This window comes from Daldinia caldariorum, assembly GCF_022478825.1.
Source record: "Daldinia caldariorum strain CBS 122874 unplaced genomic scaffold F4812scaffold_6, whole genome shotgun sequence".
Taxonomy (NCBI): Eukaryota; Fungi; Ascomycota; class Sordariomycetes; order Xylariales; family Hypoxylaceae; genus Daldinia; species Daldinia caldariorum.
The window spans coordinates 600615-615991 of record NW_025953042.1 but is presented as its reverse complement, the minus strand read 5'-3'; the positions used below and the strand labels follow the sequence as shown (position 1 = coordinate 615991).

The 15377-nt window shown below is 47.9% G+C and overlaps 4 protein-coding genes across 4 annotated transcripts; 1 reads left to right on the top strand and 3 right to left on the bottom strand.

The window, feature by feature from the left end:
- Positions 1-238: 238 nt before the first annotated feature.
- F4812DRAFT_450709 (eukaryotic phosphomannomutase) lies at positions 239-1156 on the bottom strand (the record flags this gene model as incomplete). Its single annotated transcript, XM_047936120.1, has 2 exons — positions 239-491; positions 600-1156. 2 exons carry the CDS (start codon positions 1154-1156, stop codon positions 239-241), a joined length of 810 nt encoding a protein of 269 aa, XP_047791077.1.
- A 650-nt stretch (positions 1157-1806) lies between these two features.
- F4812DRAFT_424621 (Sodium/calcium exchanger protein-domain-containing protein) lies at positions 1807-5618 on the bottom strand. The gene is made up of 3 exons (XM_047933842.1): positions 5302-5618; positions 2431-5240; positions 1807-2374 (listed from the first exon to the last, which is right to left on the bottom strand). The coding sequence occupies exons 2-3, from the start codon at positions 5004-5006 to the stop codon at positions 2044-2046; spliced, it is 2907 nt and encodes a 968-aa protein (XP_047791076.1). The 5' UTR covers positions 5007-5240; positions 5302-5618; the 3' UTR covers positions 1807-2043.
- A 283-nt stretch (positions 5619-5901) lies between these two features.
- On the top strand, positions 5902-9355 carry F4812DRAFT_345540 (barren). The gene is made up of 4 exons (XM_047931661.1): positions 5902-6148; positions 6245-6839; positions 6899-8476; positions 8563-9355. Exons 1-4 carry the CDS (start codon positions 6060-6062, stop codon positions 8833-8835), a joined length of 2535 nt encoding a protein of 844 aa, XP_047791075.1. The 5' UTR covers positions 5902-6059; the 3' UTR covers positions 8836-9355.
- A 904-nt stretch (positions 9356-10259) lies between these two features.
- Positions 10260-12296, bottom strand: F4812DRAFT_458287 (uncharacterized protein; the record flags this gene model as incomplete). Its single annotated transcript, XM_047937341.1, has 7 exons — positions 10260-10444; positions 10497-11285; positions 11349-11582; positions 11681-11735; positions 11852-12028; positions 12091-12124; positions 12181-12296. 7 exons carry the CDS (start codon positions 12294-12296, stop codon positions 10260-10262), a joined length of 1590 nt encoding a protein of 529 aa, XP_047791074.1.
- Between the last annotated feature and the right edge of the window lie 3081 nt (positions 12297-15377).

The window sequence follows — 15377 nt, the reverse complement described above, 5'->3', positions numbered from 1 at the left end:
TGAGGGGTCGGTCTTGAAAGTCAGGCTGGTATCGGGGATAGTATATATATACCCTTGAGATGCCCAAGCACTCTCTCTCTACCTCTTAAGTTCTCTTTCTTTGTTTTCTTTTGCTCATGTGCAAACGCAACATAGTCTAGCCAGATCTATCAGAATAGGTATCTACTAGGTTAGGTAGTTTTCAGTCATCATCTTCACTCGTCATCATCGTAAAATTTCCTCCTCTCTGGTCCAAGCTTTATAGACCAAAGGTCTCCTTAACCTGCCTCATGCAGTCCTCGGGACCCTTGACGGAATGGCCAATAGTGCGGGGGTCGGAGTAGATCTCGTAGTCGTTACCACCCTTTTCGGTCTTGTCGCCGAAGAAGTGGATGTTGGTATAGTTGATGCCGCCGGGCTTCTTGGCCTCCTCCTCAAGGTGCTTTAGGCAGTATGTCTTGTCCCAACCCGTGGGGAAGACGTCGAAGGAGATTTGACCACCAATCGAGAAGCTAAGTTGGATTGACAAGTTAGCTTATGATTCTTTACTTTACTTTTCTTCTTTCGCCCTTGGTGTATATGCATATTGGGATAAGAATAAGGGATAGACATCAACTCACGTCAGGCCCAAGTGCCCAAACTTCTCCCTCATCTTAGCGACCATAGTTTCTCGGATCCTGTGCTTCTCGTCGTAGGCTTGGTACTCGTCGCGCTCCTGGGTGCTGGCGTTACGGCCGATGGGGGAGACGTTGATCATGCCGTTGCGGAATTCGATAAAGGTACCGCGCTTAATAGGGATGTCGAGGTCGGCGATGTAGTGCAGGATCCAGTTGGCTAGTTCCTTATAGTTGTCCTCGCCTAACCACTTGATGAAGCTGTTGGAAGGTAGCTCGGCACCCATCTTGTAGGCCGTCAGACCGTTCTCGCTAAAGCAGAAATCGAACATGGTGGTAACGGGGCGGTCAGCGGCGCCCAACTGTTCTTGCTGCTTGGCCAGGTTCGATCCGCCGACGAATCCGATAGCGACCTTCTGTCGAAGTAGCTCAAGCGTGCGAAGGGTTTCGGGAGAAGCAGCGCGACGCGCCGGCGTTAGAGTCTCGTCTACATCGAAGAGGGCGATGGTGTTTTTTAGAGGGCGGTCCTCTAGAGGAGGATAAGGAGGGGCGCCAGCGTCCATGTTGAATTATTATTTCTTTTTTTCTTTCTTTTTTTCCTTGGGGCACGGTTAGAAGATGGTTGAGTAAAGAAGGAAGACAAGGCCAGATTTATGAAAATTACCTAAAGTACAATGATAAATAGGTACTTACAATTAAATAGGTACTTGGAGTCTTGGTCCTTGGACCCCTGGAATGGAATATAAAGAAAATGGAGGGGGAGGGGCTAAAGAGGTACTTTGCGAACTTTTGTGTACCTAAGGCTACACTAGATGCCTAGGTACTTCGTGTTAGCTTGGGTTAGACTGAAGGCGGTCAAGGAACAAGGGGAAGTTGGTGCACCAATTGAAGCTGTGTATTTCCCACATGCTCCACACCAGCCCGACTTCGCGGTACAGAGTACCTCAGCAGCCTCAGGTATCTTTCCAGATCCCAAACGGCCCTGAATCCTGATGCCTTAGGAACGTACCGAAATAGGGGCATTAAGTACCTAATTGATAGATGCTACTCGAGGCAACCATCTTGAAGTTCCAAGTAGTAGAAGTAGTAGACAAGATAAAGTATACCAAGTACCAATTAAATCAAGGTACTATTAACTTATTAACTTAGGTACCTGCTTGATTTCATATCTGCCAAGTTTGAGATATCGAACGAACAACTCTTCTCATTTATCCAGCATTAACTCAACCCAACTGTATAGATTCAAGAAAAAAAAAACTTAAAAAACTTATATTACTTAGGCAGTAGTAAAAGTCATATTCTAAGAAGAAAGACAATGGCCTGAGTATATCGCTCTAATAAAATCTATACGGCTGATAGGTAGTTACATATACTATAGCGTAAAAACATCAATCTCGTCCCGCGTACTAAAGAAAATTTACACTCTCCACGTCCGAACACCAAAACCCCTTTACGCTATGTCCTGCCAGACTCCTGTTACTTCGATAATCAGGTTCACCACCGTACTGATCGACCAAAGCCCGATTAGACACCAGCCAATCTTCCTGCTCATGATCCACTTGTTCATCGGCACGATAGCAAGCAACGCGAAGAGGGTGAAAAGTAAAGTTATAGCCGAAACCATCAACGTTCCACTGACCTGTATGTGGTATGGTTTGTACCGCACCGGCTGATCGGGGTGTTTTGCTTTCCTCTTGTTTGCCGCAGTTATTCCTTGGTACGCTCCCCCGAGTCCAATACCGAGTAATATGTTCAACAATGGACCACCGAAGCAGGCTGATCTGTAAAGTGTCAGTCAAACAAATCCTGTAATTTTTAAGCTTGGGTATTGACATACAAGGCCATCACTGGGTATCCAAGTCGTGCAACAGTTACGTCTGCGACCAGATCCCCCACTGAATTACCAACCGCAAAGATGGTGAGACCCAATATTGCTTCTGATATATCTAATATGACACCGAACGCTTTTAGTACGCCGACTACTTCTCCTGCAATTGTTGATATCCAGGCTATCGATACGCAGAATCCAAAGAAACAAAATAAGAAGTGATATTTAGGCCGGCGATCGGGTGACGTAGTCATAAGTATAATCCCAAGCAAAATTAGGGAACAAACGAGTGAAATCAATATAGCCTTTATAAGGGTTGTGACGGGTCGGTCCAGATCCTCGATCATGTTCGCCCAGACGATAAACACGGCGAATAATGGACCTGTAAAAACTTGGAGGATTAAGAGCCAACGATTCCAGCCCTGTTCCTCGTCACCTAGAGTTGAACTACCTTCCGAGAGCACTGAGGCAGGCTTGGGTATTTGTGCATTCGACGGAAGGGGGGCTGGTGCTACCTGAACTTGGTCTGACACCTGAGCATTATCGGGAGTAGTCACAGAAATGAAGCTAGGCGAGTGGCTGCGACTAGATGCTCTAGACCTCGTGCGTCGTCTGTATCGCTGCCATTCCGTTTCTGGTTCAATAGAGCCGTCGGGTTCTGTTGACACTGGTGCTGCTACACTTTCAAGCTGACCCGTCGGTCGCTGCTCTACAAAGCTTTCATCTGAGCCATCGTCTGTTGCCTCTGTTTCCACAACAGGTAATGTGATGACTAGTAAGAATATGCTTGGTACAGAGATAAGACTAACAAACTTATCCCATATGTTTTTACCCCTCCAATCCTGTAGCGTCGGGAAGAGGGTATTGACTATGAGTTGCGGCGGGGGTAATATCCGGTAAGGCCACCATCTAATGGGTTTCGAACCCGTGTGTTCGACCAAACCGAGGAAAGATGGACTTCGGTCTTCAGCAGCAGGTGGTGACATGTGGTGCGGGGGCTGTTGAGTAGACTCCGCAAGAACGAGCGGCGACTCAGTAAATGCCGGAAACGGTGATAATGATGGCGAGGACCTCTCGCTTCCAGGAGGGCTTGGGATACGAAGACGTTGCAATTGCGGACGGGAATTCGACGACATACCCTCCAAAGTAGAATTATCTGCGCGAAGACCACCGAATTGATCGCTAAGAGGAGGGGCCAACTTTCCCCCTATGGTATGCGGGCTAGGGGTTCTGCCTCTCTCCTCTGACGATTTCCTGGGTGCAAGGTCGGCATCGACAGTAGTCGGGACACTTCCGGATGACTGCGCTCGGTTCCTGGCTGTAACAGCGGTGTCATCGATATTCCGAATTATCTGCGTACTTTTCGCCGCTTGAACGACCACGCGTCCCGTCCGCAGGAGATCGGCAGAATTGCTTCGGTTATGGTATAATGGTCGCATGCGTACATTCCCTTCCTCTTGTAACGATGATAATACCGATCTGAATTCGAGCGCACCAACTAAGCTTGGCCGAATCGGGGTTATTGTAGTAGTGTTACTTCTCCTTCCTCGCGGACGATTGACACGCATGCTACTTGTCATTTCTGCAGCAACGTGCTGACTATGATCAGTATCTTCCTCGTCATCGGGTGCGCCAATCTCAATCCGGGGCCCTCGCTCTAGAATTCCAATGTCAGTAGAGCTGGAGCCGCTCCTCCCCGAAGAACGACGTTCTATGGGCTGTGGGTCTTCATCATCTGGGTCGTCCCTATACGGTTCCAGCTCGTCATTGTTACGTTCGCTTCCCGACGCGAAGTAGTGGCTGCGAGATAGGGCCTCTTTAAGCCGTCGTGCTCGTCTCCTTTTGGTAACTGCATGCCAGCCAACTACAACGATAACGTAGAAGATGTAGAAAGCAATCATGACGCTGCATTCCCACAGATGTATGTTTCCATCAGCTAAAAACCCCATAGCAAAGCTGACCGCCACTATAAAAAAGCTTATGTCCCGCACAAACGTTTTCTTGCTGACCTTGAACTCGCGCACTAAAGCCATGGAGCCAGCCACGACAGAGGTGATAAAACCTGCGGCACCGATCAGCTCTCCGACGGCCATGCTGCCACTGTTGGAGCTCATGGCGGCGAAAGTGCTAAACACATCCGGCGAACCATTTCCAAAGGCCAGGAAAGTAACGCCGGCAAGACTCTCACTCAAACCAAGGATGGTGGCGATGGTGCTGAGATTGACGCTGAAAAAGTCACTTGCAGCTATCCCGATGGTAGTGAATAGCAAGCCCAACCAGAGGACCAATGTGATGAAGGCAAGAGGCTGTAGATGTCCAAGATCGCAATAATAGAATGTCAAATACTCTATAAGACCCGCTTCATCATCGTGACAATTGCGTCTTACGAAGTCGCACTTATCTTGAGCATGATGGACTAAACGGCAGTCTTCACCGGATCGTAGGGATAAACTTGGTCGCTGTTGTGATGATACCGCGGGCGCTCGGATGAACAGACTATAGGTGGCGATGAGAGTGAGGAGGAACAGGGTAGTGTAGAATGGGCGGGAGCTGAATCCCCTCTTCCCACGCACAGCGGTGTGCATTGTTTAAGTTGCCCCTGTTGGCTGTTTTAAAACGCCATCACCGGATGAGCGCATATATTTAGTAGGTATGCTTATGGGATGAATTAGTAGTTGGTGAAAGAGGAAGACTTGGGATATTTCTTTTCTAAGAAAAATAAGTGATATAATAATTATTATAACAATTATAATAGGAATGGTATCAAAGTATCAAATTGTATCGAGGTGACGATCAAAGGTGGTGAATACTTCTCTCTACTTAAAACGGAAGACCAATGAGAAGAGAACCTAGGTTAGGTAGTTTGACGTGGCTGCGTACCTAGATGGCGGGAATGACCTGACGAATATTCTGTTACTTGGCAGCTTGACTTTGTAACTTGGCTAACGCAACACTGACAGCACTTGCTGTTTGGTGTTCCCAAACCATTGGGTTCAAGGAAAGTAGACTTGGTCACCTCAAACGGACTGAGTTACACTGACGTCAAGTATTCGAATTGAACAAGGGGGTAAGGTAAAATTCGGTAGATAATTCCGAGAAATGCACCTTCTGGGTAACTTTAAACGGTTCGAGTGCATCAAGTATCAAGTGTATGTACGATCCTAGGCGAATTAGGTGAATTGAATTGCAAATTGATCTTAAGGGGGGGATGAAATAATGGATAATGATGGATGGGTATAAATGCGTAAATGCGCCACACGCCGCGTACAATCTGCACCTGCATCACCGGTGATGTGGCTCCCATGGAGCATCATGTACCTTACGTACATATAGGTACGTACATGTAGGTACCAGATTAGGTAATTGGCATTTAACATGTACCTACGTACTTTCTAGTAGTGGGGTAATCCCGCCTTACCTTAGCTAAGCAGCTAGGTACATAAACCTAAAGGCAATCCTTAGCGCCATTTCGATTTGTTTACTTGAATGTTGTTGCATTTGCGCAAAGGTGAAATCAAAGTTGTTGCCGGCCAACTCAGAAAACGCGAACAACACTTTGCGACCTGCATCTCGACCCGACCAAACAATTCTCATGTAGCCCGAATTTACATGTAATACAAAAACAAAAGCAACTAAATATGCCTCGAGTAGCTCATGGCCCTCGACCCAGCGCGGGCAGAAGGACCACAACCGGTTCTGCCGGCTCGCCATTCAAATCCCCCTTAAAGTAAGTTAACAGGTGCCTTAATGTTTACACTTGTCGCTTAGCTTCCATGGCTTCCATGGCTTCCCTAGCAACCAAAATCTCACTGTCGAAATCTAGAATTCCTCTCAACGACGACGTCCAAGAGAAGAGGGGACGACTACAATCGCGAAGAGCCCTCCACGAAAAACAGATTAACGAACTGCAGGCGGCTGCGGCTACGCCTGCGAAGAAAGCCGCTCATAGACTGGCCGACGGTGACAATGGCTCTCCTCGCTCAAATCTACAAACGCCGCGACGCGGTATGGATGACGATGACGATGTCTACGTAGTCGGCACCAATACTGGCGTGACGCCTATGAAACGTGTGCCCATCCTGGCCAACTTTGAAGAATGGATGAAGATGGCTACCGATAATAAAATCAACGCTACGAACTCCTGGAACTTCGCTCTTATCGATTATTTCCATGACATGTCCCTACTGAAGGACGGGGACGGAGTTAACTTTCAGAGAGCAAGTTGCACCTTAGACGGTTGCGTCAAGATTTACACCAGCAGAGTCGACAGCGTAGCTACAGAAACGGGCAAGCTACTAAGCGGTCTGGCCGATAGCAACTCGAAGAAAAAGGATAGGGAGGGTGACGCCGAGGGCGAGGAAAGCGAAGAAGAAGTAGATGAAGATGGAAATGCGGTCAAGAAAAAGTCAAAGAAGCGGGTAAGTTTTGCATTTCATCATGCGTCAAGAAAAAATTCTAATTCTTCATTCTTCCACAGCAACGGTCTTCGGAAGCGACTCTTGCGCCATCTTTTGCTTCGCTACAGCTGAAGAAATTCGAACTTGAATTTGCTGTGGATCCATTGTTCAAGAAAGCTTCAGCAGATTTTGACGAAGGTGGTGCTAAAGGTCTCCTATTGAACCATCTTATGATTGATGGCCAGGGTCGTATCGTATTCGACAGTAGCGACGATGCCAACGACGCTTCTGCAGAAGGCATTAAGCCCCGAAGAAGAGAAGACGTTACCGCCGAAGAAGAGGAAGAGGCGGAAGAAGAACAGGAGGCTACTATCACAGAACAGCAGCCCGCTCAGGAGGAAGAAGATGTAGAAATCGACATCGGCGCGCTCGCCGCCAAGTTCTTCCCCGACCTGACGAAATTAGATGAGCAAGACATATGTCCATCACTGAAAACGTTTGAGCTCGGTAACCCATCGGGCTCTCTAGACATCCCGTTCCTACGCGCTCTAGAAGACGATGGGGACGAGGACGAAAGTGGAAGTGCCGGTGTCGGTAATAAGTCTGGCATGTTTATTGATGACGATAACCCCGCCGGCTTTGACGATATGACGGCGATGGGTGGCTTTGACGTTGCTGATGTCGCATTCGGCGAAGGTGGTGAAGCTTGGGCACGGGAAGCCGCCCTGGAACCACAGATGCGGCCTTACAACATCGGCACTGATGACGGAATGGCTGGTGGAGATGTCGGCGATGGGGTCGACGGTATTGATGAGGAGAATGGTAACTACATGGTATCTATGAACCATTCTAAGAACGCCGATAAGATGCACGAAGACATCCTTGGTTACTTCGACCAAGCTCTCCAAAAGAACTGGGCCGGCCCGGAGCATTGGAGGATACGGAAAATCAAGGATGCTAACAAGCCCGAGACGAGCACCCGCCACCGGAAGGAAAAAGAACCTTTTGAAATAGACTTTGCGGCCCCCTTGGACCAAAAAGTAGCTGAGACCATCTTTACCCAGGCGGCAAGCAACGCTGCCATTTCTCTACCCAAGAAGGACTGGAAGTCGAAGACTCGAAATCTACTTCCCGACGACAAGCACTTCAACTCGACGCAGCTTCTTAATCTATTCTTGAAACCCAAGGCCCGTTTGAGTCGTCGCAGCCGTTTTGGTAAGAAGGCGGCTTTGTTCGGGAACGCCAACCAGCAAGAAAATAACGTCATTCCGGGTGATATGGATGAAGCCTTCTGGGCCCAGAGAGAGCCGATGCAGAATGCCGATCAGGACACGGTCATCCCCGCAGGTGATTACGACGCCAACTTCTTTGACGACGAAATGCCGCTACCCGGTGGTGGTATGCTCGACGATGACGACGACCTCGAGTTCGCTGATGCTAGGGATCACTTCTCACCGGGCGCAGACGTCCCTGCTACGCAGGACATCGGTATTACCGGTATGCTCGACAATGGCATGACGACGGGCGGGTTCGGAACGCAGCTGGTCACATCTACACGCCGGTTAAGGCCGGAATACGTGCAATATGCTCGGCGGGCAAAGAAAGTAGACGTACGCCGGTTGAAGGAGGAACTTTGGAAGGGCTTGGGATTAGAAGAGGTAAGACAACCAAAACACGCAACACCCCTTGGCCTTTCTTAGTTTCTATAAATTCATAACTAGAACTTAATCTAACTTTTTTACAGGACGGCAACAACACCGGACTTCCTACCCCGGTCAAGAGCCCCGAGAGGAGGGCTGGTAAGGGAGAAGGAGAAACGCTCAAGTTCACGGAGGTCATGAACGACTTGCAGACGGTATACCCCAAGACGGTCATGGACGACATCTCGACCAGCTTCTGTTTCATCTGCCTGCTGCATCTGGCCAACGAAAAGGGTCTCATCATCGAGAACACGCCTGAGCTCCTGGAGCTGGAGATTCGGAGGGATTGGTCGGCGGAGGTGACGGGTGAAGCCTGATGCATGTCATGGATTCCATTCGTCTAGGAAGTTCTTGGGGAGGAGGGGAAGGGGAGGAGAAAGAAAGAAAGAAAAAAAAGAAAATTTGTATTCACCTGGGTTAACCTACGTACGCACATGATGTGATGACTTGGACAGGTTACAGGGCGGAATGGACGTGCCAGTGAGAGAGTAACCCAGGTACCTACCTCACCTAAGTAGGAGGTAGGCAAGCGGTTGTTTTGTGATGGAATTAGCACAGCACAAGCATGAGTACAGCACGGTATGGTAGTGGTTATGGCAAAGCGGTTCGTGGTTGGCGGACCACTTTTTGGAAATTTTACTATCGAGTCAAGTTACTTTACGAGATGATAATGAATTAAAGTACAACCTTGTGGATGTGGTCTCAGTATACAATTCCGCACAGTAGGAAAACAGTAGGAGTTGATTGAATAGGGGCCCAATAAAATACCCCTTAATACCTTTTCCGTATCTTAACTCAATATAGTTGCCTAAGGGATGCATATTAGGTAACTAACCATTCAATATAATCATTAGTATATCTATCATACATTCTAAATATAGTCGTATATTTTCTTCATTATCACCGATCACGAGTCACACAGGTGCATTTTGACAATCAACACGACTATATATCAGTCCTATTCTTTTTGCGTGTATCCTCTCACAGCAAAAGATACCTATATATAAGCCTACCGGCCCCAGCACCCTCTCTGGCTCCACTACCTAACTTAGAGAAGAAGTCCTCCTCAACTATACGAAGACAACCGTAGAACGTACATAAAAAGCAACCCGGCGTAGCAGCTTCCCCCAAGTCATAATAATTTGCCTTCGTTGACTGACCATCGAACGTTGTCGCCCGAGAGATAATAAAAAATAAAATAAATAGAATAGATAGATACCTAAAGGTAGTAAGGTATGGGATTGAAAGACCCGAGACACCTAAACTCCATAATTTTTGTCATTTCTCCTTCGTAGAGTGCCAGTTCCCGGAAAACTCCTGTATGTAAAGTCTTGTAGCGACGGTAGTAAGTACTGATAGTAGTCACAAGTTATCATTGCAACTCATATGAAATGTGGAAATCCTCCCTTTGAATCCGGTTGCCTTCGATTTTTCACAGGAATAGAAAATGGGTATTTAGCTAATTAGCTTCGCAGTCTCGCAATTGCAGCTTGGATAGACCCGGGGCTTAATGATTATAACAAGCCCCAGTGAATGAGTAGCACCCCGTCCATCATCGCCTCTGGGTGTCATCTGGTATTGCATTTTCCAAGCGTTCGTTTCCGTCCCGGTAGGTTTAGTCATAAAATATCCTGATATCGTAAATGCCATACTCCGCCAATCCTTAGTATGCAAATATAATTAGTGTAGATATCCACACAAGGGAAATAACATAGGGTGACAATCCGCGTCGGTTTTTGTTTTACCGTCGGTCAACAATTTCCCGCGCCTTGAGTAAAGCGCTGATGCCATCAAGGCTAGTCTCGCTTGGGCTACCCGTCTTCCAAGTAGTAGCAGTTGGTTTTGGTTCCGTCGGTACACCAAAAATGGTGTCCTTCTGGAAACCTAATGTTGGATACTTGGGCGTTGCAGGTCCCGAAAGAAATCCTGCGAGGAGAATTAGTTCTCATATCTCGCCTCCTAAGGTCCTTCGACATACCTTTACCGTGGGCCTCGACGCCATTGCTACTTAATTGTTCACCTGGTGGACGGCCCGATTGTGGCTGGAGTATGGGTAACTGCGCTTGCGGGGCTGGCGGAGGTGGACATGAAGGATAGGCCGGTTCTGGCTTGGATGATAGCAGAGCATGTATTGGCAGTGAAGCATCACTAGGGGTTCTCGGCATATTATATGAACTAAGCGAGCTCATACTGCCGGTTGAGGATTGTTCAGTTTTTAGAGATGGCGGTCGCGACATCGAGCTTGATCCCGAGGATCTCGAAATACGGCCGGTCCCGTTGCCCAGGCCGTGGCTTGAGGAGTTGGGTATAGCGTTATCGGGAGAATGCACCAACGTTCCTTGAATACCTCTCGGGTCAAACCAGGAAATTGGCGCGCCAGAGGATTCTCCGTAGATTCGCTGGCTGTCGGCCCAGCCAGGTCGACGGTTCGAATAATGATGAGTAGAGGGATCGCGAGAAGTAGGGCTCGACAATCCACGTGACCGTCCACTGCTACCTGGCTCGTCAAATGAGAGGGTCCTAGGAGAATGTAACAACTCGTCGCCGTGATGTATACTACTTAGGCCCGGTGAGAAACTACTATCGACGGTCGATGCTGATGAGCCTAGCCTTTGTTGACGAGTAGGGGGCGGTTCGCTGCCGGGTTGACTATCAGAGCCGCTCACAGTTCCACTGGTCGTACCACTCGCTCCGGCTGAACCACCGCTGGTACTACTGCCACGGATACTGTCCGAGTCCAACTTTAGACGCTTAGAAACATCCTTCTCTATTTAATTTAATTTGTTAGTCAGATATTTTATATGACATAGTGGGAGGACATTAATAATACCTTGTAGTTGAGCAGCTTGTCTTTTACGGAAATCATGTAAGTAGTCATAGTACTTTTTATACTCGGTTGTCTTTTTATATTCGGCTAGCTCACGGTTATATCTCTCCTTGGCCTCGTGCGCCTGTCTCTCGAACGGCTCTTTTTCATCGCGGTTCAGGTTTTGCCAATTCTCACCGACCAGTTTAGCGATCTCCGTGAAGGTCAAGTTTTGGCCTTTCAAATCTTCTCGCATTTCTGCCGTTTGTCAGCAGGTGGTTCCAAATGGCGGGCACCAATAAAACCCAACCCTCCGCGAATGAGAGGACCGCCACCATCAAGAAGGGTCAACTTACTATTCGAAAACAATACGTAGGCCGACGGAGGACGTTCCGGTGCATTTTCATCCGGCTATTACCAAATGCTATGTTAGATTCACGTCACATACATACCGATACGGGATGAAATATTCAAATGATTTAACATCGGGAGCGTGGAGGTATTAAATGATAGAGGGTAGGGCGAACCTTAGGATGTCGTCTGTATTTGCGCTTCGCAACGGCCGCCCCGTCTGACTTTTCGGATTTGGCAGGTTCCGACCGGTTAGAATCGAGCCTGACATCTTCAATACTACTATAAGTGGGCGAGACCAAAGATGTCTCGGGCGCAACACCACGATAATTCGCTATACGGCGCTGGAGTTTCTTTAGAGTGGTCAGTACGTCGTACCTGATGGATTTTTCTTCTATTTGGATGGGCGTCTTACTCTTCGATGGCCGAGCTTAACGCCAAGTGCGTCTCTAGATGCAACTATCGTCAGCCATTGACCGCAACGAGACAAGTCATTAAAACTTACAGGTCAGACTCAGTGATATCGAGTATGGTTTCCCACGAATCGAAGCCCTGCTCAATGAAGGCGTCGAGATACTGAGTGATGCCTAGCTCGCCGAAGATCACTTCGAGGGAATTCATATAGCTGATTTCGGCCGCGTTTAAAACGCGGATCAGTCGTTGAAAGGTTCAATTCAACATCGGGCTTTCCGAGTGCCCGGTGCGTCGTGTTTACGGATGCAACTCGCAGGATTTATTAAATCTCGTCGAGTAGCCTTGAATAGGGTTGGCGTTTGTGTTTGCTAACGGTCTGGAAGTATTTTTTTTTGAGGACGGCCCAACCTCTTCTTCCACGACGCCTCAATATTCACGACGCTTCTGGGCTGAACTTTCCTCACCCGAGATAACTGGTCTAATAACCAGCCTTACTAAGATAACGTCGTCGATATTTGCTAAGCTTTCCCCTAACGATAGGCTGCAACAAGCAAGTAGTCAAATGGACTTCCGAAGCTACGTAAAGATGGGGACGCGTCTTAGGTTCGAATGCGAAGTTCAGGTAGTTCAGGTGCCCAGGTGTGTGGGGCGTGGGGTCTAGAATTACAGGAGAATGAAATGCCGAGATACCTAGTAATTAATGAGGGAAAAAAGGGCCTGCTAGAAGGAAGAGGAGGTTTGCTACGGGTTGGACTGCGCGTGGTGCCTGTGTGGGTGCGGGTGCTGGTTGTGATTAATCGTTATGTTGTGGCATTAAAGGAAGGATAATCGGATTTGTCTGTTTGCCCCGTAATGGTCAATGGCAATGTTTAAGGGAAATGTGGAAAATTGGCATTCTGGATCCCGGGCTGTTGTAGTGATATACGATCCCTCTGCATTTTCCAGATCTCGATGAGTAGCGCAATCGAGGGGGAATCGAACAACTTTGACGTGTGACAGCAAAAGGGAGAGTTGGAAAAATAAGAACGGCCACGGCAAAGACCCAAAGTCCCAAGGACCCAAAAAGGACCCAGAAAAGCTAGTGCACCGCGCTGAAGGGGAAAAAATAGAAACTCACCTACGGGACTGGCTTCCCATCCGTTCTTTTTTCTGAAGACCGGCGGGCTGGCAGGAGAGTCCTTCGAAACATGCAAGCACAAAAAATGGCCTGATGGGCCCTTGATGAACAATAATTAAGTCGGCCGGCGGACACACGGTACCTGGCTATGTATATATCGGGGCACGAGGTCACGCTCTGCAGCCCCCGGACCTGGGCGAGACTTGTTGGACTGCCTCGAACTGTTCAGGCTTGTTCAGGAACGTGACTTTTACTAGAAGATCACAGCCTGACTTGTCCTTAGCCCCATAAATGAAATGCAATTTTCAGAATCAAAGCTCATGCAGCCTAGTTCAGGGCCTAAAAGCTGAGGGTTCCGTAGGCGCACGTTTTGCCAACTCAAAAAGGGATGCCCGTATCTTCGGGAGGTTCGAAGCTTTTTTGAGACCTTTTCCTGAGAACTTCGTCTAGAATGAACAGAAAACAAAACAGGCGGTGCCTACACACACGACTGTAAACTGCTCGGTCATGGGAATGGAGCAACGAATGTCACGGTAAGAGGCCGAGGGAATAAAAGACGACAGGTTACAAAGCTAAGGAAGATCGAGATCGCTGGCCAGAGTTTCGGACGAATCAGTGAGTTGCTTCACCTCGTGTCTCCCTACCAGGATGGGCTGGGTGTGTGTCTCTTGTTCCCGAGTCGCCGCCATCTTCCCTCGAGACGTACCTTTTGACGTCGTGTCGATGTAGCGCTATGAGAGCCTCTTGATTTCCCCATAACGAGTCACAGTATCATGTCTGTCTGCTCATATATGTTTTTCCTTTTTAAGGGCCGTTAACGAAAGAGCCAAAGTTCCCAAACGGGACTGGTCACCGTTACAATGACGGAAGGGCAGTCTTGCTCAGGTACACTCAGGTCTTCCCATACAGCCATAGTGACCTGAAGTAGATATCGGGGTGTCGGACCACTAGCCAATGTTGAGAAAGAAGCGGGAGCCAAGAGGGCTACCGACAGCCAACCAATGAGATTTGAGCAGATGGGAAGAGCGCAGGGTGCCGCAATCGATTTTTCAGCCCGGGATCGAGAGTCTTGGCTCCTCTTAAGCTAACGAACCCCAGACTCCTGGACTCCATTAGTCGATTTGATTTTTCTTCAATTTTCCTATTACTGCAATTCATCACTCAAATGTTATGTATCGGCGATTGCCCCCTCTCGTACCCCACTAGAGGAAGAGCAGAAAACGTACGAAAAAAGCCAACTTTGTCCCGGCATTGTGGTATTTCCAAGCAAAAGTCAGATGGTAGGGGTATATTAAAGTCGCGAGGTGACATCGGCTGGGCATAGGCCGTGTTCGAGATCCTTACTCGAAGCAGAAAGAAATGAATAAGTAAGGAATCTTCATGATAAGATACCACCGACGGTCGTCATCGTAGGACAAGATCGAGATTGGGGAAAGCTTCCACAGTTGAAGAAGGTAGAAGGTACGTATTACCTAAGGTACATATTACCTACTATTCGTTATATACCTAATGTGTGTGTGTGAGAGAGAGAGTGTGTGTGTGTGTGGTTGTTTGTAGTCTGGCGACGATGTGAGTGGCGAACGATGCAAGTTGCATACACTAAGTTGTAGGAACCTCCTCTGCCAATAGATGGCAACTATTGATTGATCCTACCTGGCGCAAAATGGGGAATCAGCTGATTCTTAGTGCTTGGCTTTATTCAATAAATTTTCAACTTCTAGGTTATCGTGCATATGAAACTACAGTATTGTACAACCAGCTTTACAGGTTAGGTTTAGATTACGTTAGGTAAGGTACATATGTACCTAGGTACCTAGCCTTTAGTGTCCTTGCGATTTCTCGTTTCCCATCGAAGGGGATGGAATTCTTTTAACTTCCAACTTCTTCATCCCATGCTACCGTAACTGACAGACCTCAAGCTTATCAAATAATTCCGGCCGGCCAATTTTGCAAAAATATACGGTTACGGGCATGTACCTAGCATAAACACGTGGATTTAACAAGAGCTGCCTAACCTAACCTCCTACATTAGGTATCTTTTTCTATTCCACTTCTTGTAGCTTCTAGTAGCTACGTGGACGTGAGACGCCCTGTTTTCTTTGCTGTCGTCACTCGCGATCCTTTTTTTTTTTTTTTTTTTTAGATTTTATCACTGCATAACAGAAGACTAA

Bases quoted from the DNA above. Each gene is read 5' to 3' on its own strand.
- F4812DRAFT_424621 (XM_047933842.1), bottom strand. From the start codon at position 5,006: ATGCACACCGCTGTGCGTGGGAAGAGGGGATTCAGCTCCCGCCCATTC. The intron at 2,375-2,430 runs GTATGTCAATAC...GACACTTTACAG, and splicing joins GGATACCCAGTGATGGCCTT to ATCAGCCTGCTTCGGTGGTC.
- F4812DRAFT_345540 (XM_047931661.1), top strand. From the start codon at position 6,060: ATGCCTCGAGTAGCTCATGGCCCTCGACCCAGCGCGGGCAGAAGGACC. The intron at 6,840-6,898 runs GTAAGTTTTGCA...ATTCTTCCACAG, and splicing joins AGAAAAAGTCAAAGAAGCGG to CAACGGTCTTCGGAAGCGAC. The intron at 8,477-8,562 runs GTAAGACAACCA...ACTTTTTTACAG, and splicing joins AGGGCTTGGGATTAGAAGAG to GACGGCAACAACACCGGACT.